Source organism: Marmota monax, unplaced genomic scaffold, assembly GCF_021218885.2.
Source record: "Marmota monax isolate L192 unplaced genomic scaffold, Marmota_monax_Labrador192_F-V1.1 WCK01_AAM20220418_F8-fsc00204, whole genome shotgun sequence".
NCBI classification, from domain to species: domain Eukaryota; kingdom Metazoa; phylum Chordata; class Mammalia; order Rodentia; family Sciuridae; genus Marmota; species Marmota monax.
In genome coordinates this window covers 1,869,189-1,893,767 of record NW_026695247.1, presented here as the reverse complement: position 1 = coordinate 1,893,767, position 24,579 = coordinate 1,869,189, and the positions used below count along the sequence as shown (strand labels likewise).

Below are 24,579 nucleotides of genomic sequence, written 5' to 3'. Positions count from 1 at the left end.
CAAACAATCTTAATTATAGGCTCTAAAGTTTAGACCTTATTTGATAGGAAATAAGAAACTTATTAATATTTTGAAAACAAGGGGTAATATGACCAAAGTAGTACTTTATGAAAATCTGCAACCAGATGAATGAAAGAACAGTTAAAATTCTCAAGAGCAGGGACCATGTCTTATATTGCATTTCATCAGGTGTACTGGACAGTGACTCACACATTTAAAAAAAAAAAAAAAAAAGATAATCTGTTGAATATACTGCATTGAGGAAGAGGAAACTAGTGTAACAAATGCTGCATTTGCCTACCCTCTGGTTCCTCACTGTGCTAATAAGACAGATTTACATGTAATAGTAATGTGCCCTGCTTTAAAAATAAATATTTCCCAATAAGAAATAAACTTACAATCCATTCAAGCAAATGTTGACAGTATTCGTCACTTAACTGATCAGTAAAGAAGCCAGTCAATAGAAAGGAATCTCTTAAACTGTGACTTGTGGAGACACTGGACATGGATAAGTGAGTAGACCTTAGTTTCTGGGAAGGAAGGTTTCCAGGTGTAGACAAAGGCACCAAAAATACCATGCCTCCTAGAACATATTTCACAAAAGTAATCTATCCACTTAAAACACAGTGATATCTAGGACCCTGTACTAGAACAATTTGGGGACAATATTTCCAAATTAATTCAGACATTTCCAGAGTTGTTACTTTGTTAGTGGAGTTGCTAAGGTTTGAATATGACTTGATTATGTTCCCCAACAATTCAAGTATCAGGAGCTTGGTCTTTAGTGTGTAATTGCTGACCAGATGTCGGGACCCTTAAGAGATGAGGCTTAGTATGAGGTCCTTAGGTCACTGGAGCATTGCCCTTAGAAGGGCTTAAGGCAGTATCTGTGGGACCCTGAGTTAGTTCTCTGGGAGGATATTTATAAAAGGGGCAAGCCAAGCCCTCTCTGGATTCCTGTTTCAAGATGTGATCTCTCCTTTTGCAAGAACTTTCATCACTGTCGACTACCATGAAGTAACACAAGTAAAGGGAATCTTTGCCAGATCCTGTGCCATCCTGTCTGACTTTCAATCTCCAAAAATTTGTTAAATAAATTTCTTTTCCTTATGAAGTTAAGATTGTCTTGGGTATTTTGTTCCAGTAATGCAAAACTGACTATGATAGGGAGTTCAGATATACCTGACAAGGTCATGGCCTTCATGACATTTACAACATAGATAGGAAGGTAATATATAATGCTGTTTGAATACAGCAACAGAGAAAACTAGCATAGTACAATAGAGGAGACATCACACTAATATCAGAAGTTTGCACTCTATTCCTAACTCTGAGCCAGGCACAATAGGCACATTCCTATAATCCCAGGGACTCAGGAGGAGGAGGCAGGAGAATTCCAAGTTTGAGGCCAGCCTCAGCAACTTAGCACGACCTGTCTCAGAATTAAAAACTGAAAAGAGCTGGGGATGTGTCTTGAGGATAATTCAAATCCTAGTATCATGCCCCTCAAAATAAATAAATAAAAATCCTTAAATGAAACAAAAAAGGAGTTACGAACAATTTAACTTTTTTGTTTTTGTTGTTTTATAGTAATTGTAGATGGACACAATATCTTTATTTATTTATTTTTATGTGGTGCTGAGGATCAAACCCAGTGCCTTACATGTGCAAGGCAGGTGCTGTAACACTGAGCTACAGCCACAGCCCCACATATAACTTATTTTATTTTTTAAGACATTGATGGATCTTTATTTTATTCGTTTATTTATATATGGTGCTGAAAATCGAACCCAGTATCTCATACATGCTAGGCAAGCACTCTACCACTGAGCCACAACCCCAGCCCCCCCACATATAACTTTTAATTCCATTTTGGTACAAAAGGAATGGGTATAAACACTTGTTATAAATGTTTTTATCCTTTATGTTACTTGACTCTGAGGCTCCATACTTCTAGTATCCTAATGATAGATCTTGTGCCTCCTACCACCAGGAACACACTGTCAGCACTCAAACTAATTCCTAGCACCCCTCTTTCTACCTCTCAAGGCACTACAGACTCATCAAGCTCCAAAACATGCTCCAACATGAAAACAATGCAAAAAATGCCTACTCTCCCCACCCAGAGAAATGAGATGTCAGGATGAGAAAACCGCTGCTACTGAAGAATACACGGTATATGGCAACAGATATTACAGCCCATCTGAAGTATTTCAAAATTAAAGTTTTTGGAAGACAAGGTAGCAACAGTCCAGCATGTATAGTAGATGATATTCTCATGGGTAGAAAACCACAACTTACAATACAGTTACAAGAACTATAAAATCGATAAATGGTTTGAGATGATTTTCCTTCTATTTAAGTGCAAACCTAGTTAAGAACATGACTTATTCTGAGGTTTATTTAAATGATTACCGAAGAACAAACATAACATTAATGAAAATGGAGACTCTCCTGCTCTGATTTTTCTAAAGTTGTTGAGTTTCGCTAGCCCAGTAGAGGGGCTCTAAGGCCCTCTGTGGGAGGAAAAGAAAGTTACTTTATCCACAAAAGGAAAAAAAGAGCCACCCACGAGATAGTCAAGAGGCTACAACAAAGAAAAAGGGGAGGGATAATAAATTAAAGGTAGCACAATTCTGATAGACAGTTTTCTCTAAGCCTTCACAACATAGAACAACCTAGAACTGAAGGTATCTTTTCTTTCTTTTTTTTAATATTTATTTTTTAGTTGTAGTTGGACACAATACCTTTATTCTATTTATTTACTTTTATGTAGTGCTGAGGATCAAACCCAGGGCTTCACACGTGCCAGGTGAGCACTCTACCACTGAGCCACAACCCCAACCCTGAAGGTATCTTTTCTACCACCAAATTTTCACTGGCTTTCTTTCTTAAAAATCAAGAACTCAACCTCCTAACCATTAAAAACTGGCCCAGAACACTGAAGTTTTATGAAGACACTCCCTGCCATTTCAGTTTCCCTCTTCATGACGGCACTAGACGTCAGGGGAATCACGGAAAAGCCCTAAGGGCAGAAAGTTACTTTTTCCATATTGATTCTTCAAGTCTTAGTTATTACCTCCTATTACAACTTCCCAAGACTACAAAGCACACACTACAACCAGCACTCAATAAGCATTTTTAAGAGTAGTCTTTATAAATGCTCCCTTTTAATTACCCCAATGCCTTCACATCCCTCATCAAATAGGATTATGTCTTTTAACAATGCTTCTCAAAGAAGACCTTTTCTAGGGGTTTGCCAGCTGCTGGTCTTCTAGCACTTACCAAGGCAGTGATAGTGTAACTGAACTCTTCATCTACACAAACTTGCAGAAAAAAAAAAATGCCTATTTCACTTTTAAGTGTCCTCGATAAAATGGTATAGGCACTTTGGAAAAATCTGTACATTTCTTAAAAAGCTGAACATACAATTACTGTACAATTTGGCAACTGCTCGCTCTTGAACATTTATCCCAAAGAAAGGAAAACTTACGTCCATAAACATTCATAGTAGCTTTATTCTTAATTTCCCCAACTGGAAATACCCAAATATCCTTCAGCTAAACAGTTAAACTGTTGTAGACCCACACCATGAAATTTTATTCAGCAATAAAAAAGAGCTATGATACATGCAATAAATATTTATGATTCCACTTATGTGAGGTATCCATGGAAGTCAAAATCATATAAACAGAAAGTAAAATGGTGGCTGCCAAGAACTGGGGGAAAGAAAGAACGAGGAGTTATTGTTTAATGGGCACAGAGTTTCAGTACTCTTTATTTCAGTACCAACAAAGGTTACTGAAACTGAAGGCAAAAAGTTCTGGAAATGTCTCACAGTGATGGGTGCGCAACAATATACATGTACTTAATGCCAAAAAATAAAAAAAACAAGGGGTTATCAATAGAAAATTCAGAATGGGAAGAGGATGGAATCAGAGTGGGACACTGGGTCAGGGACAGACTCGAGGACCTTAAGAAGGAAATCATTATTTTCTATTCTTTGCTTATACTGTACATCCATTATTCTTTGTATGTCCCATGTATTTCCAATTCTATATCAACTTAATATTCAATACTTTTTTTAAAAAGAAATATCCATGAAACAGTACAAATTATCATTATTAAATCTTGACGCTTGCGCTACCTGGGACCTAATGGCAGGTATACATAAAGCAGTTCCGCTGCATACCAAAATAATATGGTTGTCTCAAGGAAAAGGACAGTCAGTGAGTGAGTGAGGAGTTGACTTAGATGCTTTCTTCAGAAAACAACATCTCTACTGTAAAAACATGTGACAGACAAATCACTATAACTTAGACTTACATTTGTCAGACATTTCCTTCAAACTGAACCTGAGCCTGTCACTTTGAGGAAAACTACCAAATATATTTTGTTGTCAAAGATAATAGTTAAACTTTCCATTAAAAACCAAAATTTTGGAAGATGAGTATCCACCACCTTGAGTTTGAGAGCTTCCCAATTCTCAAGGACTTAAAAATGTTAATATTATCTCTCTCTCTCTCTTTAAAAAAAAAAAAGATTAAAAAAAATGTTAATATTAACAAATGTTACTTATTGATATGAATGAAATGCATTAGAATTTGGGGTCGGCCTAATGCCGTGAGCTAATATTTTCCAAATGACAAACATACGATGTTTCAAACTATAAGAGCAAACCAAGGAATTTTAACGTCATATAGTGTGAAACGTCTTCTGATTCAGCTTCAGACTTCACAGTCAAACTAACCATTTAAGAACTACCACTTCTTAAGTTTTGGTACAGTAACAAAGAATACCACAATAACCTGGGAAAGCCATTAAAACAATCCTCTCTTTTCCAGCTAAACATCTCTGAAAGATTTCCTTCCCATAGCTCAGTCAAAACATCGCACAACGGACTGCGGAGTGTAAAATCCAGCCGCCCTCTACTAAGCAGAGACACAGAAGAGACTTGCAGGGCTTGGAAAGAGGCAGTGGGTGAAAACCGGCTTAGGAAGTAGAGCTTCATAAACAGGAGTTACGTGTGTCAACACATCGTGAGTTTATTCAACGAATGAATCAACCTGAGGCGGTTCCGTTTTCATTTCTGCCACAGCAAAACGTCTGTGCACACGGCCAAAGGCTCTTTGGGGTCCTGCATTTTTACCAGGGCTTCGGAAGCCAAGACGTTTTGAGGCCTGCGGGCCGGTGCCGGATTCCAAGTGCTAGGACACGAATCATTAACTCAGCCAAGACTCACCGGGCGTGGGGACTCGGCCAAGCACCGAGGCGGCGGCTGCCCTCGCAGTGCTCGCTCCACACCCACACAGGACCCTCCCTGCCCGCGAGACCCCGGGAAGCGCGGCGCGGGCCGCGGGGTCCACAGGCCGCCCGCCTGAGCCAGGCAGCCAGGGCTGGGCCGGGAAGCCGCCCCGAGCCGGAGAAGACGCCAGCCGCCCGCGAGCGGCCCGTGAGAGCGCCACCGGACAGCCGACGTGGCGGCCGGAGGGGCGCGGCCCGTACCTGTGGGTCATGCCGGCCGCCACGCCCAGCATCGCTCCGCTCTCGGACGCCGCAGTCCTCGGCCCTTCGGCTGCCGGCGCCGCTCCCGTCACGTCCCAGACCCTCGAGACGACCGCCGGCCGTGGTGCGGCAGGCGGGCCCCGAGCAGGAAGGAGAGGCGGGCCCGGGGCGGGGAGACCGCGGCCGCCGGCCGCCCGCGGCAGACAACTGACTCCGCTGGCCGCACGGGGGCGCGCGGGGGCGGGGCGGCGCCGCGGCTCGGGAGGACCCACCCCCAGCTTCGGCCGGGTCCCGCTCCCGCCGCCCGCCCAGACCCCGCCCCAGAGCTCTCGCTGGCCCCGCCCCCTCCGCGGGCCCCGGCCCCGCCCCGTAGGCGGGCCCCAAAGCCCGAGGCTTTTCCCGGGCTCCTGGGGGATCCCGGCGGCGGGAGGCGGCAGCCGGCCACGTTACCTCTGACAAAAATGGCAGGACTGGCCTTTGCAGCCCCTCCGGGGTGAGGGGCCAAGGGACGGGCCCGGCTGTCCTTTGCTCGAGTCACCTCTGATGGGACTTGGCCAGTGGCGTGGTTCTGGCCGCAGGCTGTGGAGAGCTGCACTGGGTTTCACTCGCCCTGGGAGGGTCCTGAGCAACTGCAGGTTTCTTCTAGTACCAGGGTGTCGAGCAGGTTAGATTTCCCCGAGGGAGCTGTGGACTGGACCAGCCACTTGAGTCCTGAGCCCTACACAGAAGCCTGGTGCGATTGGGATACTCCTCGTTAGGACTTCCATTTTGCTTTTGAGTAGAGTTCCTCTTGCCCTAATTTCAGAATACTTGGCTAAAAACTGTGGCTGCCTCTAGGCCTCCAATTAGTGGTTTTAAAGTAGTTACACATTGTCGTCATGGTCATCCTATCAGGAATGCCTGTCAGTGAGCCTGCTTCTGTGGTTGGCCAATGTCTGTCACAAAGAAAACTTGGGGAAAATACTGTCTGTCGCTCTAAAATGTGAAAACTGAATTTCTTACTGCTTAACTTTCTACAGATGTTTCCATGACTATTTCATTCATTTTTGTTCAGGCTGTCATCACCCAGCTTTTAAAAACGAAATTTGGTATTTGTAAGACTATTTTATTTGTATGCACACACACACACACACACACACACAGAGCACTGGAAACATTTTAAAGGTTATATTCATAATAAACAGTCATAATAAACAGTTATTTAATATGTTTTTTCTTATTTTCTACCGCCATTAATCTCCATCAGACAAGTACATTAATGAGAATATTTTCCTGCTCCAAAATAAGAGTCTTGTTAGATAACTCTTCTACTTCTTTAGCACTAATTGATTTTCATCTCTCTTCTGTTACTACAGAAGAGTTAAACTGTATGGTGAAACAGTTGCATACTAACTGAGAATGAAGTCTTGGAATCAGTCTGGCCTGGATTCAAACACTCTCAGCTACCTATTGAGTGCCTTTTATACAAACCATCTACTTTCTGTTGATAATTCTACATGCCTTTTTATCTTTAAAAATGATTTATTATCTCCTTAAAAATATATTTAACTGCAGTATTGTTATTATTTACCTTTCCTGTTTGTTCCATGAGATCCTTACCTTAATATTACCTTGTTGCCTTAATATTCTTCTTGTATGTGATACTGGTCAGGGGGGAAAAGATGGGTGTGGCTCTGAGCAGCATTCTTGGGGCCAAATAGATTCTCTGAAAACACCAAGGGTTTTACAAAGGTGATGGGTTGCTGCCTCAGAGTTTCAATCAGGGGGGCCAGAGCATCACCAATAAGTTCCCAAGGCTTGTCCCGACTCCCTCTTGATAAAAGGCACCTATTTCTTATGTGGTTTTTTAAATTTGGTTTTGTTTGCTTTGTAGTTATAGATGGACAGTTTATTTTTATTTGTTTATTTTTATGCGGTGTTAAGGATCAAACCCAGTGCCTCACACATGGTAGGCAAAGGCTCTGCCACTGAGCTACAGCCCCAGCCCTTATCATGCTTTTTGTTTGTTTATTGTTTATGGTGCTGAGAGATGAAACCTAGGGCCTCAGGCATGCTAGGCAAGTGCTCTACCACTGAGCACGTGCGCAAGTAGATAATATGCAAGATGTTGATAGAAAGAGGGTTTACCTTAAACATTCCTGAAATTTTACTCTGTTGAGCTGTACAAGAACAGTCTCATAACTCACTCCCACGGTATTTTCAAGTCAGTAAAGTCTCATAAAAATCCAGTCTGACTTTACCATATGCCCTGGTGACCTGTATCTCACTATTTCACTCCTATGAAGGGAGCTGGTTATATCAAAAATGAATGATTGCACATATAGAAAACACCAGAAAAAAATACACCAAAATGTTAAGTGAGCTTTACACTTTTTGAATTTTTTTTTTTTGTACCTGGGATTTAACCCAGGGGTGCTTAACCACTGAGCCACATCCCTAGCCCTTTCTTTTTAAAATATTTTATTTAGAGACAGGTTCGCACTAAGTTGCTTAGGGCCTCACTAAGTTGCTGAGGCTGGCTTTGAACTCACAATCCTCCTGCCTCAGCCTCCCACGCTACTAGGATTACAGGCATGCACCACCATGCCCAGCACACTTTTGAATTTTTTAACTTCCAGTGCATAGAACTAGATTAATTGTAATTCTTAGTTCACAAAATATTTTCATCATTTATTTATGTTTACTTAATTGTTTTGTTAAACACGTGACTGTTTCTAATAATGTAACAGGAACCCATGAAAGCACCACTCAAAATGAAAACTAGATCTTTCATAGAAACTTACAAAAACATATGGTTATCCATTGGGATATCTCCCTACCTCTTTCCATCCAAGGCATCCATCATCCTGAATTCCTTGTTTATCATTTTCTTGATTTTCTTTTCATATACTTTTTATTGACTTGATAAATTTTATTTATACATATATATCATAAAGTTAGTTTGGCTTAACTTTATAAAAAGATGTACTATATAAAAGCTATTGAAACTTGCTTTTTCAGTTGATATTATATTGGTAGGATTCATTGATTTGTTTGACTACTGTGTTATTATATCATAATTTGTTAATTCATGAGCATTGGAGTTGTTTCTTTTAGCTATTGTCAGTAGTTCTCTTATAAAGATCTTGAACATGTTTCCTGCTATATAAATGTATGTATGAATGTCTCTTACACTTTTGTACCTTGGGGTGACAGAAGAACAAACTATTCTTTTTTTTAATATTTATTTTTTAGCTTTAGGTGGACACAATATCTTTATTTTACATTTAGGTGGTGCTGAGGATCGAACCCAGTGCTTCGTGCAGGCTAGGTGAGCATTCTACCACTGAGCCACAACCCCAGCCCCAGAACAAACTATTCTTTTAAAGCGTTTGCTCCAAATTGCACTCCAATGGCAATGTATAAGAGGTCTGAAGAGCCTATAGCTTCTTTGACCCTTAGTAATCACTTTTCCTTTTGCCAACCCAATGCTTATAAAATGTTCTCTCCATTTCAAGAATAGCAATGATAAGCCAGGCGGGGTGACACTTGCCTGTAATCCCAATGGCTAGGGAGGCTGAGGATCATGAGTTCAGAGCCAGCCTCAGCAAAAGCGAGTTGCTAAGCAACTCAGTGAGACCTTGTCTCTAAATAAAATACAAAATAGGGCTGGGTGAAGGGAAATTGAGGAACGAGAAATGGGTAAGCAAGAAATGGAAGAGGAAGACCAGGCAGAGATAACACTGAGAGTTTGTCAGAGCTGACAAATAAAGGCCATCTCTTGGTAGGAGAGAGAGGCAAAACAGGCTTGAGTTCTGGGACTTTTATGGGCGAGGCTCAGGAATCAGAGCTGGGCAGGTCCTAATTCGGTGGTTGGGGTGGCGGGGCGTTAATGGTTGGGTTGGTATGAGGGAGTTGTGAGGACTAGCAATGATAGGACTAGCAATGTCTTCAAGTATTTGTGGGACATAGGTATTTCTATGATCAGACTGCTCGTGTATTTTATTTTATTGAATTGTTTATGCTTATCTTAATGATTTGAAATAGATCTTTTTAAATTTTTTTTAGTTGTAGATGGACATAATACCTTTATTTTATTTATTTCTATGTGGTGCTGAGGATCCAAGCTAGTGCTATGCAAGTGCTCTGCCACTGAGCTACAACCCCAGCCCAAGAAAGAGATCTTTATATACTTGAAATCATGCTTATCAGTTACATTTATGTTAACATCTTCTCCCAGCTAGTAACTAATGTCTTCACCTTCTTTAAAATATCTTTGATCAGCTCACCAAATCAGGCAAACACAAAAGACTATTGCAGTCCAAATTTACCACTTTTTTTTCTTCAGTAGTTGACACCTGGAATCTTTTTCAAAAAAAAAATCCTTTTTGTACATTATTTTGACTAAAGTCCATAATTTACACTAGGGTTCATTCTTGGTATTATATATTCTGTGGGTTTTAACAGATATATAGTGACATGTATCCACCATTACAGTATCACTCAGAATAGTCCAAGTGCCCCAGAAGTTGTCTATACTCTGCCCATTCACCTACCTCCCCAACTCCTGGAACAACTGAAATCTTTACCGTCTTCAGAGTTTTGCCATTTGCAGGGTATCAGGCAGCTGGAATCACAGAATGCAGTTGGATAGTAGTAGGAAAGACAAACTTATTAAACAACTGATTTCTCCTAACTCTATTCCCAACACTCAACACAGAACACTTTTCTGATCACATGTCAGAGGGGTTTAGCACACCAAGCAATTCTTCAGCTCTAGAATTCTGTTCAGTTTTTCTGCCTGAAGTTAGAGTCAAACTGTACTGGTTAAGGGTTTAGCTCCCCCAAGACTGTCCCCCACTTAGTTCTCTAATTGGAAGTGGTAGGTAATGTCACCTATACCTCCAACCTATCCCTTAGAAATCAGGATTCTCGGGCTGGGGATGTGGCTCAAGCGGTAGCACGCTCGCCTGGCATGCGTGCGGCCCAGGTTCGATCCTCAGCACCACATACAAACAAAGATGTTGTGTCCACTGAAAACTAAAAAAATAAAATAAATATTTTTAAAAAAAGAAATCAGTATTCTCAACACTGATTCCTTAGATTTGACAAATTCTCTGGGAGGCTCACCTAACTCAGGTAAATACATAGTTTATATATCAATAAAGGATATGATAAAGGATACAGATGAACAACCATATGATGAGGTACAAGGTCTGGAAGGGTCGCGAGCACAGAAGCTTCTGTTCTTTTGGAATTTGGGTACACCATACTCTTGACAAGTAGATGTATTCACCAAACTAGGGGCACTCTATTGTGGGTAATACTGGGTATTGAAATCAGGGATGCTTTACCACTGAGCTATATACCAAGCCTTTTTTATTTTTTTGTTTCAAGACAGGGTCTCGCTAAGTTACTGAGGCTGGCCTCAAACTTGCGATCCTCTTGCCTCAGCCTCCAGGTCACTGAAATAAGGCATGCACCACAGCAACCAGCTCCCAGGGACACTGAATTCCATAATTAAAGGATTTTTATGAGGATTTTATCACTTAGGAATGATTGATGATTAGGGCTGAAGCTATAATCATGGCTCTTCTAGGCTCTTCATTCATTTTCCTGCCCTTGACCTGACATCAGCCACTTTTCCAAGGATACTTGGATCCTTTTATTGGAGACTTAACCAAGAGCTAGGCATTACGTAGGTACATCTAAGCCTTCTCAGTAGATTGATCTAAGAATAGATACTTGCCCATTTACCATGGGCTTATGTACTGATAAATCCATTGTACATTGAAAACATTGTAAGTTGAAAGAGCCTTTAATACACTTAACCTACAGCACATCCTAGCGCAGTGCACAGAGTTCTGTATAGCATCAAGGGCTTTCCTTACAGATCATAGCATCACAAGATGGATTGGATTAACATAGTGCTGGTCCCAGAAACCTACAAGTCCAGAAGTCAAAATATGATTTCTACTGAATGTGCATTACTTTCATACCATAGTGAAGTCAAAAATGCTTAATTTAAGTACAACCATTGTAAGCCAGGAACCATTTTTACATGTTATGTACACTAATCCCTGGGTATACAATTTCTATTCCCATCTTTCTGTATATATGTACATGAGATGTACATATACATATATGTAAATATATAATATAAATATTTTAAAATTTATTTATAGATTATATATGTATATACATATATATGTTTTTTTTCCAGGGCTAGGGATCAAACCTAAGGCCTCATGCATACTAGGTAATGTCTCACTTAATGGCCCCACTGGCCTTGAACTTTCAATCCTCTGACTCAGCTACAGAATAGCTGGGATTGTAGGCATGCACCAACATGCTCAGCCAATTTTTAAAACATGATTTATACTGATGCCTCTTGCCCTAATCTGACATCATAGTATTCATTTTGGAATTCACCCTTAGTTTATTTATAATTTTTTTCTATGATAATAAGAAACCTGGCTTACATTCTGGCTAAAATTTTTATTCAGAATTTTTAATTTAAAATTTTGTTTTGAAAAATACAATGATTTTATACCCTGTATTTATTTCAAGGCTTATAAATTTTCAATTACTCTAAAGGTTAATGTAAAAGTTTCATATGTTTTTTAATCTTTGAGAGAAAGGGATATTTTAACTTAGTCTGTTATTCATGGATTACATTGTAAAAGTACTCTTGTAGCTCTCTGAGAGCTAATTTTTCTTGGCCAGGTTTTAGGGAAAGAGCAACTTAATCATCTGATTATACAGTTGGTACTAACATAAAAATAACTCAGGCCAACTTTTCTCAATTTACATTTTAAATAGGAACTAAGTAATCACCAAAATATAACTGGTATAGTGAACATGGGGAGTGAATATTTTTCAAAGGAGATATCTCATCCTTTCAGGCTTTCATAGATTGGAGTTCAAGGGAACCCCTAACTTGGCACTTTATTCCTGGAATGCATTTGGAATTAGTGTAAGAATTTAACAGAGAAATTCTTTTTTGTTTTAATTTTAAAAAATGACAGCGGAATGCATTACAATTCTTATTACACATATATACCACGATTTTTCATATCTCTGTTGTATATAAGGTATGTTGACACCTAATTTGTGTCTTCATACATGTACTTTGGATAATAATGTCTATCACATTCCACCATCCTTGCTAATCCCCTGCCCCTTCCCTTTCCCTCCTATCCCTCTGCCCCATCTAGAATCGATTATTTCTCTCATGTCCCCCTCCCTACCCCACTATGAGTCAGCCTCCTTATATCAAAGAAAACATTTAGGCATTTTTTTTTCTTGGGATTGGCTGACTTCACTTAGCATTATCTTCTCCAATGCCATCCATTTACCTGCAAATGCCATGATTTTATTCTCTTTTATTGCTGAGTAAAATTCCAATGTGTATATATGCCACATTTTTTTATCCATTCATCCACTGAAGGGCATCTAGGTTGGCTCTACAGTTTAGCTATTGTGAATTGTGCTACTATAAACATTGATGTGGCTGTGTCCCTGTAGGATGCTGTTTTTAAATCCTTGGGTATAGACCGAGGAGAGGGATAGCTGGGTCAAATGGTGGTTCCATTCCCAGATTTCCAAGGAATCTCCATACTGCTTTCCTTATTGGCTGCACCAATTTGCAGTCCCACCAACAATGTATGAGTGTACTTTTCCCCCACATCCTCACCAACACTTACTGTTGTTTGTCTTCATAATAGCTGCCATTCTGACTAGAGTGAGATGATATCTTAGAGTAGTTTTGATTTGCATTTCTCTAATTGCTAGAGATGATGAGCATTTTTTCATATATTTGTTAATTGATTGTATATCCTCTTCTGAGGAATGTCTGTTTAGGTCCTTGGCCCATTTGTTGATTGGGTTATTTGTTTTTTTTTTTTTTTTGGTGCTTAGCTTTTTGAGCTCTTTATATACCCTAGAGATTAGTGCTCTATCTGATGTGTGAGGTGTAAAAATTTGCTCCTAGGACGTAGGCTCTCTTAACAGGGAGATTCTTAAGAATAGCTGTGTGAGCAGGGCACAGTGTTCACACCTATAATCCCAGTGACTTGAGGCTGAGGCAGGAGGATCACTGAGTTCAAAGCCAGCCTCAGCAATTTAGCGAGGCCCTAAGCAACTTAGCAAGACTCTATCTCAAAATAAAAAATAAAAAGGGCTGGGATGCAGCTCAGTAGTAAAGGGGCCCTGGGTTCAATCCCTAATACAAACAAACAAACAAATAAATAACTGTTGGTAACAGAGATGTAATAGGAGTCCCAAATGTGATCACTGCAAGTCATTTTTAAATTTTCTAGTAGCCACGTTATAAAAAATAAACAGAAACAGGTGGAATTGGTTTAAACAATATATTTTATTTTTAAACTAATATGTTCTCAATGTTAAAAAGTCAACAAGTGCAGAGTGCAGTGTCACACGCCTGTAATCCCAGCAGCTTGAGAGGTTGAGACAGGAGGATTGCAAGTTCAGAGCCAGCCTCATCAACTTAGTGAGGCCCTAAGCAACTTACCAAGACACTGTCTCTAAATAAAATGTTTTTTAAAAGGGCTGGGGATGTGGCTCAATGGTTAAGTGCCCCTGGGTTCAATCCCACATACCAACAAACAAACAAACAACAACAATAACAAAAAAAAAAAAAAATTCAAGAAGTGATTACTACAGAAATTATTGAGACATTTTCTTCATACTTACGTGTGTTTTTTACATCTCGTTTTGGAATAGCCACATTTTTTATATATTTCTTTGATATTTATTTTTTACTTGTAGTTGGACACTATACTTTTATTTATTTATTTTTACGTGGTGCTGAGGATTGAACCAAGGCCCTTGCATGTGCTAGGTGAGCACTCTACTGCTGAGCCACAATCCCAGCCCTAGAATAACCACATTTTAATCGTTTAATAGTCACATGTGACAAGTTGTTCTATATTGTAGTAGTTCTCAAACAAAGGAGTTCCTCTAAAAGTATTTCAAAGTTGTATCTATAAGAGAATTTGACAGCTAATCTGAATGATTTCTCCTTTTCCCAGAAAGAATCAGAAACAAAATTAAATTAGCTGCATATTTTAAGAGTCCCAGGAGAAATAAACATGGTTCAAGAGAAAGATAAAAGTCAGAAACTCAGAATGAAACATATGAATCAAACACTGAACAATGTCCAGTGCTCAACTAAGTTTTAGTTTATAAGAAGATCACATTATACCACCAAATATAGAAATTTCCTAATTATGCTTAGTATAGTAGGTACATTGTTACATTATTCTATAGAATACTATAGTTCTACACTTTTTAAAAAACTATATTTCACTCTTCGGGAATTGTATTTATTGTAATCTTAAGTTATACTAAAATAACCAATATAAAATACCTGTGTGGGGCCGGGGTTGTGGATCAGTGGTAGAGTGTTTGCTAGCATGCATGAGACACTGAATTTGATCCCCAGCACCACATAAAAATAAACAAATAAAAGAAAGGTATTGGGGCTGGGGATGTGGCTCAAGCGGTAACGCGCTCGCCTGGCATGCGCGGGGCACTGGGTTTAATCCTCAGCACCACATAAAATAAAATAAAGATGTTGTGTCCACCGAAAACTGAAAAATAAATATTAAAAAAAAATAAAATAAAGGTATTGTGTTCATCTACAACTAAAATAAATAAAAAATAAATAAGCAAGCACCTGTGAAATTGCTCAGAGTAGGTCTGAATCCTACTTTAGTTATAAGAAAGGGAATAAAAATCATGCTTTTGTGTACTAGCTATACATCTAAAGCAATGAGACCATCTAAGCAAACAAGCATGCTCTTCCCAAAGAACAGCTCTTTCTAAGAACCTGGAAAACCATTTAATACAAGTATGTACCATTTAATATCAGTCAGTTCAAACACTATTTTCCAGGTTTATAAGCTTGTTTATTTTTGTTGTTGTTGTTGTTCTTTTTAGACATTTATGACAATAGAGTATATTTTGACATATTATACATACATGGAATATAACTTATTCTAATTAGGATCTCATTCTTGTGGTTGCATATGATGTTGAGTTTCATGGTGGTGTATTCATATATGGACATAGGAAAGTAAGTTTCTTTAGTTTTATAAGCAGTTTTTTTTTTAATATTTTTTTAGATGTTGATGGATCTTTTATTTTTATTCATTCTTATTATTTATATGTGGTGCTGAGAATCGAACCCAGGGCCTCACACATGCTAGGCAAGTGCTCTACCACTGAGCCACAACCCCAGCCCCTATAAGCAGTTTAAAAAAAAATCCCTTTGGGATGGGAATGTAGCTTAGTGATATGTAGAGTGCTTACCTCGTATAACGTGCAAAGTCCTGGATTCAAGCCCCCACACCCACCCTCCAAAAAAAGTTTCCTTTCATTGAAATACAAAGTTTGATTGGATTTCATTTAACAATTTATTCTGCTAGACTAACATTGCCATAGCTATTCAGTGAATAACATTTATATTATGATCCAACAAAGCAACCAGAAACATCATCACTGCATAATAAAGATATTCTGAAATCAGGAATACCGGGTTTCATAAAGTAAAGTTGATGAAACTAAGGACTTGGTGAAGTTGATGAAAGTAAGCACTAAATTTAAAACAAAATTGCTTCCTCAGGGAGTGTGACCTTCTGGTAATCCCTTGGATAAGAAAAAAAACAAACAAGAAGCAGCCAGTTCTCAAAACAGGCTTTATAAGGAAAAAATAACCTATAATGTGGGTTTTTAGTTCATCCCTTGGAAAAGAACTATAGCCACAATGATTTAACTCAATAACATTAGACTTAAGTCTCCTGGGTAGTGGTAGTGATAATGGTGTGTTGAAACTAGTCTATTACACTTCTGAAATGGAACACAAAAATATCTAAAAATTTATTTTTTGTGTCTTATGTACCAGGCACTATGCTGGGTCAACCTTTTACCTGTACTAATTAGTTAATTAAGGTTATGAGTTTATTAGTCTTACTTGAAAATTAGGAATGATTCAGTGGCATTCAGTAGGAACTATACAAGCAAGGAATTATTTTTCTCATATAACAAAAATTCTAAGATTGGTTGTGGAAAGTTCATTAATTAAAAACACAAGTTCCAGGCTGGGGATATAGCTCAGTTGGTAGAATGTTTGCCTTGCATGCACAAGACCCTGGATTCAATCCCCAGCACCACACACGCAAAAACAAAACAAAACAAAACAAAAAAACCCCCACAAATTTCATTTGTAAATCCACCATTCTTAGCACATTTGTTGACAGGGGACTTAACCACTGAGCCACATCTCTGACACTTTTTATTTTTTATTTAGAGATAGGGTCCCACAAAGTTACTTAGAGCTTCGCTAAATTGCTGAGGCTAGCTTTGAACTTGGCCATCCTCCTGCCTCAGCCTCCTGAACTGCAGGTATTACGGGTGTGTGCCACTGCACCCAGCTATCTTTGTTTTCTTAAAAAAATTTTAAGGCTTCCCAAGTGTTCCACAGCTGATTTCTTTCTTCTTCTTCTTCTTTTTAATTTTTTTTTAAATATATGTTTTTAGTTGTTGATGGACCTTTATTTTATTTAATGGTTTATATGTGGTGCTGAGAATCAAACCCAGTGCATCACACATGCTAAGCAAGCACTCTACCACTGAGCCACAACCCCAGCCCACTTATTTCCTTATTCTTTTTATTCATTAGACATCAATCACCTGGCCACTTCTAGCTGTAAGAGACATTAGTAAAGTATCTGACTTTCTAATATCTAGAGTGGGAGGACCAAGAGAGAAGGAAGTAGGAATAGCTGAGGGTTAGCCAGTTTACAGTATTCCTTCACCATTTAGTAGATTTGGAGACTGAGGCACAGCAAGATGAAGCTACTTACCCATATTCATACAGACAGCAAGTAGTCTACAAACTCTTTAAGCCTGGCAATATGACTTCAAACTCTAGCACTGCCTTCTAGACAGAGTGAAGGCAGTTGTAGAAATCAGGAGATTTTTGTTCATAATAATGTTTTGTTTATAAAATTCACTATCTTGGGTTAGTAGAATGTCATTTTCCAAAACAACCTGTGTATATCTTTTGGTCTCTATATATACATGTATGTATGTGTGTAGGTGTATATATATATATATATATATATATATATATATATATATATATAGAGAGAGAGAGAGAGAGAGAGAGAGAGAGAGAGAGAGAGAGAGAGAGATTTGGATGTGTGTGTGTTTGTAGTTCTAGAGATCAAACCCAGAGCTTCATCCATGCTAGGCAAGTACTCTACTAGTGTTATGGTCTGGATGTTTGGTGTCCCCCAAAAGCTCATGTGTGAGACAATGCAAGAAGGTTCAGAGGAGAAATGATTGGGTTGTGAGAGTTTTAACCTAATCAGTGAATTAATCCCTGAGAGGGATTAACTGAGTGGTAACTGAAGTGGTAGAGTGTGGCTGGAGGAGGTGGGAATTGGGAGCGTTGCTTTGAGATATATATTTGTATCTGGCAATGTGGAATTCCCTGTCTCTCTGCATCCCAATCATGATAAGAGCTGCTTCCCTCCACCACAATTTTCAACCAGGTTGTTCAGCCTCACCTCAAGCCCTGAAGGAGCCCCGGCCTTCTAGGGACTAAAACCTCTGAAATTGTGAGCCCTCAAATAAACTTTTCCTCCTTTACAATTGTTCTGTTCAGGTCCTTTAGTCACAGCAGTGAAAAAGCTGACTAAAACAACCAGTGAGTTACATCCCCAGCTCCCCAAAATATTTTTATTAATGTGATTATATCCAAAGGATATCAATGAAATTAAGTTTACAATTAGTCAGGAAAATGTAGATTAAATGAGGAATTTATGTTTTAGGGGCTGGGTTTGTTGCTCAGTGGTCGAGTTCTTGCCTACCATGTTTGAGGCACTGGGTTAGATTCTGAGCACCACATATAAATAAATAAAATAAAGATCCAGCAACAACTGAAAAAAAAAAGAAAATTTTTTTGGGGGTGGGGTACAAGGAATTGAACTCAGGGGCTCTCGACCACTGAGCCACATCCCCAGGCCTATTTTGTATTTTATTTAGAGACAGGGTCTCACTGAGTGGCTTCAGTGCCTCACTGTTGCTGAGGCTGGCTTTGAACTCACCATCTGTGGTGAGCCGCTTCTGCCGTTTCTGCAGATTATGGTCGCCATTACAAGATGACGCTGGCTCCGCTGTGGTCTGTGACAAACAACTCCTTATCTGGGAGAGTTGGCACATGATTTTTCACCACCCTGTGAGAAAGCTCCACGTGGCAGCTTCGCATTGGGGCTTGGGATGCTTTATTAAGGCTGGGAGGGGCATCCGGGAGAGAGAAGAAGAAATATCAAGGGCCTGAATAAACTGCTGAAAGAAGATTCCCGAGTTGCGTCTTCCTTGCGGGCAAGGGGTCGCGACAACCATCCTCCTGCCTCAGCCTCCCAAGCTACTAGGATTATAGGCATGTGCCACCTCGCCTGACTAAAGAATTTATTTTTAATGTGGGATGCTATAACATAAACCACATGTGATAAATTGTAAGGCATACTGGGAAAGAAAAATCAAGGAGAGTTGTTAAATTACTTTCCTAAAGGAAATATAGGATTTAAATTTTTTTTTCTTTTCTTTCTGTCTTTCTTTTTATACAACGCATGCTAGGCAAGTGCTCTACCACCAAGCTGCACCCCTAGCCCTTACGAGAATGTTTTTACATATAGTACCTGTGATTTCTAATCTTATGTGTCAGCTTGACTGGAACACAGGGCACCCAGATATTTAGGTAAACATTATTCTAGATGTGGCTGTGAAGGTGTTTCTGGATGAGATTAACATTTGAATTTGTGGACTAACTAAAGCAGATGGCCGTCCCCAAATGGGTGGGAGTTCATGAATCCCTTGAGTCTTGGATAGAATAAACTGGAGGGAAGGGAGAACTTGTTTTCTGCCTGGCTGCCTAAGGTGGGCCTCAGTCTCATGTATTTGGATTCTAACCTACACCAGAAGGTCTCCTGGTTACCAGGCTTCAGACTCCAACGAGAGCTATGCCAATAGCATTCCTGGGTCCAGTGTGTGGATGATAGATGGTGGGAGGTTTCAGCTTCCCTAGTCGTGTGAGCTCATTCCTTATAATAAATTTTCTTCTTATCTATCTCTCTATGTAGATATTCTATCTATGTCCATAGATTTGTCTTATATCACATTATATATCGTATCACACATTACATATGTAATACATATATCATCCTGTTGGTTTTATTTCCCTAGAGAATTCTGACTAATATAGCACTACATATTGAAACAAGATAAAATATGTTAATTAAGTCCTTTATAATGAGAAGTATTAAGAATCTTAATGATCCACTAAATATTAATGCTTTCTAGTGGTATTTGATATCAATTTTTTATCCAAGGTCAGTAGATTTAGTAAACACAACCCAAATATAGAGAATAGTTACAGATCCTAAAAGTGCAGCTTTCACACATGCACTATTTTTTAAAAACGTTTTAGATGGATACAATACCTTTATTTCTTTATTTTGTTTATTTAGGATTCTGTCTGTTTTTTATGCAGTGCTGGGGGATTGAATCCAGTGCCTTACGCGTGCTAGGCAAGTGCTCGATCGCTGAGCCACAATCCCAGCCCCTATGTACTATTAATTGGCTTTGGGTGCCATAACCAATTACTAGATGGTAGAAAACAGAAATTCATTTTTTCACATTTCCAGAGGCCAGAGGTTCAAGCTCAAGGGTCCCAACAAACTGGCTTCTGGTGAAGGCTCTCTTTCTGGCTTGCAAATGGCTGCCTTCTTACTATATTCTCCCAAGGGCTTTCCCTTTATACATGTGCAGGGGGCACAAGCTCTCGCCCCTCTTCCTCTTCTTATGAGGATAAATCCTCCTGAATTAGAGTCCTACTCTTAGAATCCCATTTAGTGTATGAGAACTGGCCCCAAGGTGCTTCGAGAGAGAGAGAGAGAGAGAGAGAGAGAACAATTTATTGGAAACCCACAGATCCCACAGATAGAAGCATGGTTCTTGGTGGCAGCAAGACCGAGTATATCCCTGCAATTTGGGTCAGAAGGAGGGGTTTCTATGTTGGTTAGGACAAAAATGACTTTATCCTAGCCAGAATGTATCTGGTTGGTGTGAAGCTAGAATTGTAGAGTCAGCCAGATTCCTGGCTCCAGGATCTGGTTGCAAAGCTCCACGTGCCTCTCTAATGTTTTTGCCTGCTTATAGTTTGCTGGGAAGCTATCTGTGGGAAACCACGAGGGTTATTCTGGGGCAATCATGGCAGTTACAACTCAAGATGGCTACAGGCGTGTCAAGCCGAATCCATACATTCCACCTCTGGTAACTGGATCTTTCAAGTCCATATACCTCCCTCTTGCATGATGTGCTCTGAGCCTGTGTGGGATTTCAGCATTGTGTAAGTGATATATTGCAAAGCCATTTGTCCAGCTTGTAAGCAGACTCCACAGCCACAGTGAAGGCACATGCAGAAAAGAGAATGAAAACAGTTAGGCAAATGATAACCACAAACAATTTTCTCCAACCAGGAGCCCCAGATGTGTGACATCAGGAATGTATACAACATTTTGTCTTGATAACATCACAGGTTCCATGAAAAATAACACAAAAAGTAGAAGACCACTGTGTGGGCTCTCTCTCACCCAGCGAGGAGGTCCACAGAACAGGGTAGAGGAGAGGGTGGCTGCAGAGTCACTAATCAAGACCTCTGGAGACCAAGCAGGAAGCAGGTCTGATTTTATAGTGCAGTTACCATGTATATATATTCAGGCAGTAGCTAGGCAGATTATAGGCAGCCACAAATGCAATTTCTGGCCAACTGTCCCTGCAGCGACCAATCGAGGAGTGGGCCATGGAGCAAGCACAGGGACTGAAACACGTGGCCTCACGCCCAGGGCTGTGCCTATGGGGTAAGCAGTTTGCTACTTACACACCTAGCACTGGGGAGTGGTTTGCCACTCAGACGCCCTTAATGTATGTCATATATGCTGTACTCTATGCACTTGTTCCCACAGACCACAGTTAAGGGCAGAAAAATAGATGTTTAATAGGGACTTGTAAAGGTCAATGTGCCCTATCCAGCAAGACAATGCTTGTAACATCATCTCTACTAGACAAAACATTGGCAGCAACTGGAGACTGATACCATGGAGCATACTACACATATTAGTTAACAAGATGGGGTCCATGAATGATTCCTAAAACAAATGGTGAAATAGCATGCCAGACCATGAGGCCAACCATAGCCCCCCAGAGCATAAGCCATGACCATAGGTCAAGTCTAACAGGAACAACTGGAACCAAGGTGAACCAAGGTAGGAGGATCAGAGACTCTTCCCACCATGGCAAGAAATAGTCGGCCCATCCAGCTGGAACAAACTGAATGATCCCCTTGAGCCCCAAGTGAATTGTCTGCTCTTCTGTATTTAATGCTTGCAGCATGGAAAACAGCAGAATTCTGTTCACATGTCAGTCCTGGCAGCAGTACAGCATCTGGATGCACAGCTTGGATGGGGATGGTCTTTGAGGCAGATGCTAGAGCTCCAGGGTACTCGTAAGGAGGATGCCTGCCAGCCATATGAGTATTTAAAATGTTAACATTTTCCCAAGGAGTCCATCAGGCTAAGTTGGGCTTGCCTAATAGGGCCCAGATCTGCTGCTTTAAGAAGTGATTCTTTCTTTCCATTAGCCCTGATGCCTGAGGATTAGTTACATAGCAGATGAAAGTGCCGTGGTACCTCATGTGCTTGTGTGAATCCTGGGCAGTAAGTCCTGTGAAATGGGTGCCCCAGTCACTGTCAATCAGGCACGAGTACCTATACATTACACTTAGCTTCTTAAGACCTTTGGTAGTGGCAGAGCGTTTTCACAGAAGCTGTGTCTACACAGGAAAAAGTACATTTATGTCCTTTGCTATTTGGTGAAGGGCCAATACACTCCATCTGTCAATATGGGTTGGATGCCTCAGTGTATCTATCCCCAAAGTTGGGTTAAACAATGAGGCTGGAGGCAGGAGCATACTTGATATTGGGTTGCAGCCATCACTAAGTCACTATATTTAAGGGGCAATTCTGTTGCCTTAGCTATGTTTCATCCCATATTACCGCTTTTAAAAGTACTTTCTATGTAAGCAAACCAGATCGTGCACAGGGCCAAATCTGCTGCCTTTGTCAGGGCCCATGCCTTAAAGCATCCACCTCCGTAAGTCTTAATGTGAGCAGGTACATGACATACGCTAATCATGTCCCTGGTTCATGTAGCCGTTTCCACAGTTGTTGCCACACTGTGGCTCCCCAGAGAGGCTATCCATGTATTGATCATTGTTCACTTGCCATTGCACTTTCCACAACGTAAGACCCTGTTCCACTGCCCAATTGTCAGTACAAACTATTGTAAGGGACCGGTGAAACGTCGGAGGAAGAGACCACCAAGAGACTGTCTCATGCAACAGCAAAAGGGTTTATTTGGGGACCAGCATGCTGGGGCTCAGAGCTCACTAGAGCAAAGAGAGATAGAGTCGTGGGAACAGCTTAAGCAGAGCTTATATACTTTTCTTGGAGAGGGCAGGAAGGGAAATTCATTGACAGGTCAGGGCGAGTGGGCGGTTTGCCTGCAACTGAGTGAGGGAGTGCATTCTGCAGTTTGGCAGTTGGGGACAGCACATTCTGGGAACAAGATTAGCAAACAGTTCTCAGGATTTCAACAGTGTTTTGTTAAGCATACAGAAAAACGGAGTGACAAGTACCTATTTTATTAACCTTTCACTATCACCAGTCATGTCCAAGAGTTGCTACCAGTCACACTGCCCATAACTTAGCTCACTGACTGCTGCCAGCGGCAGATTGTATTGCAGTCACAGTCCACTCCCTTGGGCTCCCCCTGCTGGTCCCTGTAGACTAAGCATTTTCAGGTACAGGCCCGCCCCCTCTTGTGTTAGTGAGATTGTAAGCACAGAGGCCACCTGTGGTGGTAAGGTGGTTTCATAGGTAATGGGGCTCAATACTGTCTGCAGCTCAGGAACAGAAGGGGGTCTGTGCTACAGAGGATTGAGGCTGAGGGAGCAGGCTATCCTGAGTAGGGAAGTTTGCACTGTGACTAGTAAAGTCTTGGTCAGTGGCTCCACCTGCAGTAGGGCATTGTATGTGCTAGAAACTGCCATTCCAAAAGGGGGAGTATTTAGGTCAGCTTCCACAACTGTGACACATACCTAGAGGTAACCTTTGTCTTGTTGTTCTTGTCAGAGAGCATAGCTCATGCTATGTGCTGTTCAGGTGACATTTAACTGTAATTAGCACTCCTGGCAAACAGGTGCCCAGAGCACCTTCGTTTCTCAAATGCTTCCTGTTGGGGAACACCCCTGTTCCATATGGTTTCCTTCTTCTTCTTCAATTTTTATCGAACCCAGTATCTTACACATGCTGGACCACCACTCTGCCACTTACAGCCCCAGCCCCTGGTTCCCTTCTTATTCAGCAGATACAGCAGGTTTAGGCTTTGAGGTAGAGGAGGAGAGGAGGACTGCTAGAGCCCAGGCGCCCCATGGAAGCCTGTACAGTCTGTATAGGAGATAGAGTGCTGTGGTTCTAATCAACTAGTTGCTCGGCTACCTTGTCACAGGGCGGGGGGTGGGGTGGGGGAGTCGAGAATCAACACACAGACTCTGGGAGCTGGTGAGAGAACTGGCTGGAGACCCACCTCAGGTTGTCACCCAGTAGCTCAGTTTATTTTTGGAATGCATACAACTGTTATAGGGTTCCAGTGGGGCGTGCCCGTCAATCATACATGAGCAAGACAATACCCAGAAGCCAATCATCTTCTGCCTAATGTAGCCACACTATGAGGATGTTCTAAATATTGCTATCATCAGGAAGGGTCTTTGTCCCTAGGGGAGGGGATTTCTAAGAAGTTTCCATTCCTGAAGCTCCTGGCTATCAGTTTTCTGGCCTGGCAGCTTGGCAACGCTAACCACAAGTGCTAAGGATGTGGTTTCACTAACGGCTCGCTAGAGCAGAGCATCCCTTCCTGTTCCTATCAGGAGCAGGCCTTCCTATCAGG

General features: G+C 40.7%; 1 protein-coding gene across 1 annotated transcript in view; it reads right to left on the bottom strand.

The window, feature by feature from the left end:
• Positions 1-5,680, bottom strand: part of Lims1 (LIM zinc finger domain containing 1) — a 140,771-nt gene extending 135,091 nt beyond the window's left edge. The window contains exon 1 of the mRNA XM_046420273.2: positions 5,506-5,680. Within this exon, the coding sequence (XP_046276229.1) occupies positions 5,506-5,537 (32 nt within the window). The 5' untranslated portion in view covers positions 5,538-5,680. The remainder of the gene's footprint in view (positions 1-5,505) is intronic.
• Positions 5,681-24,579: the final 18,899 nt, after the last annotated feature.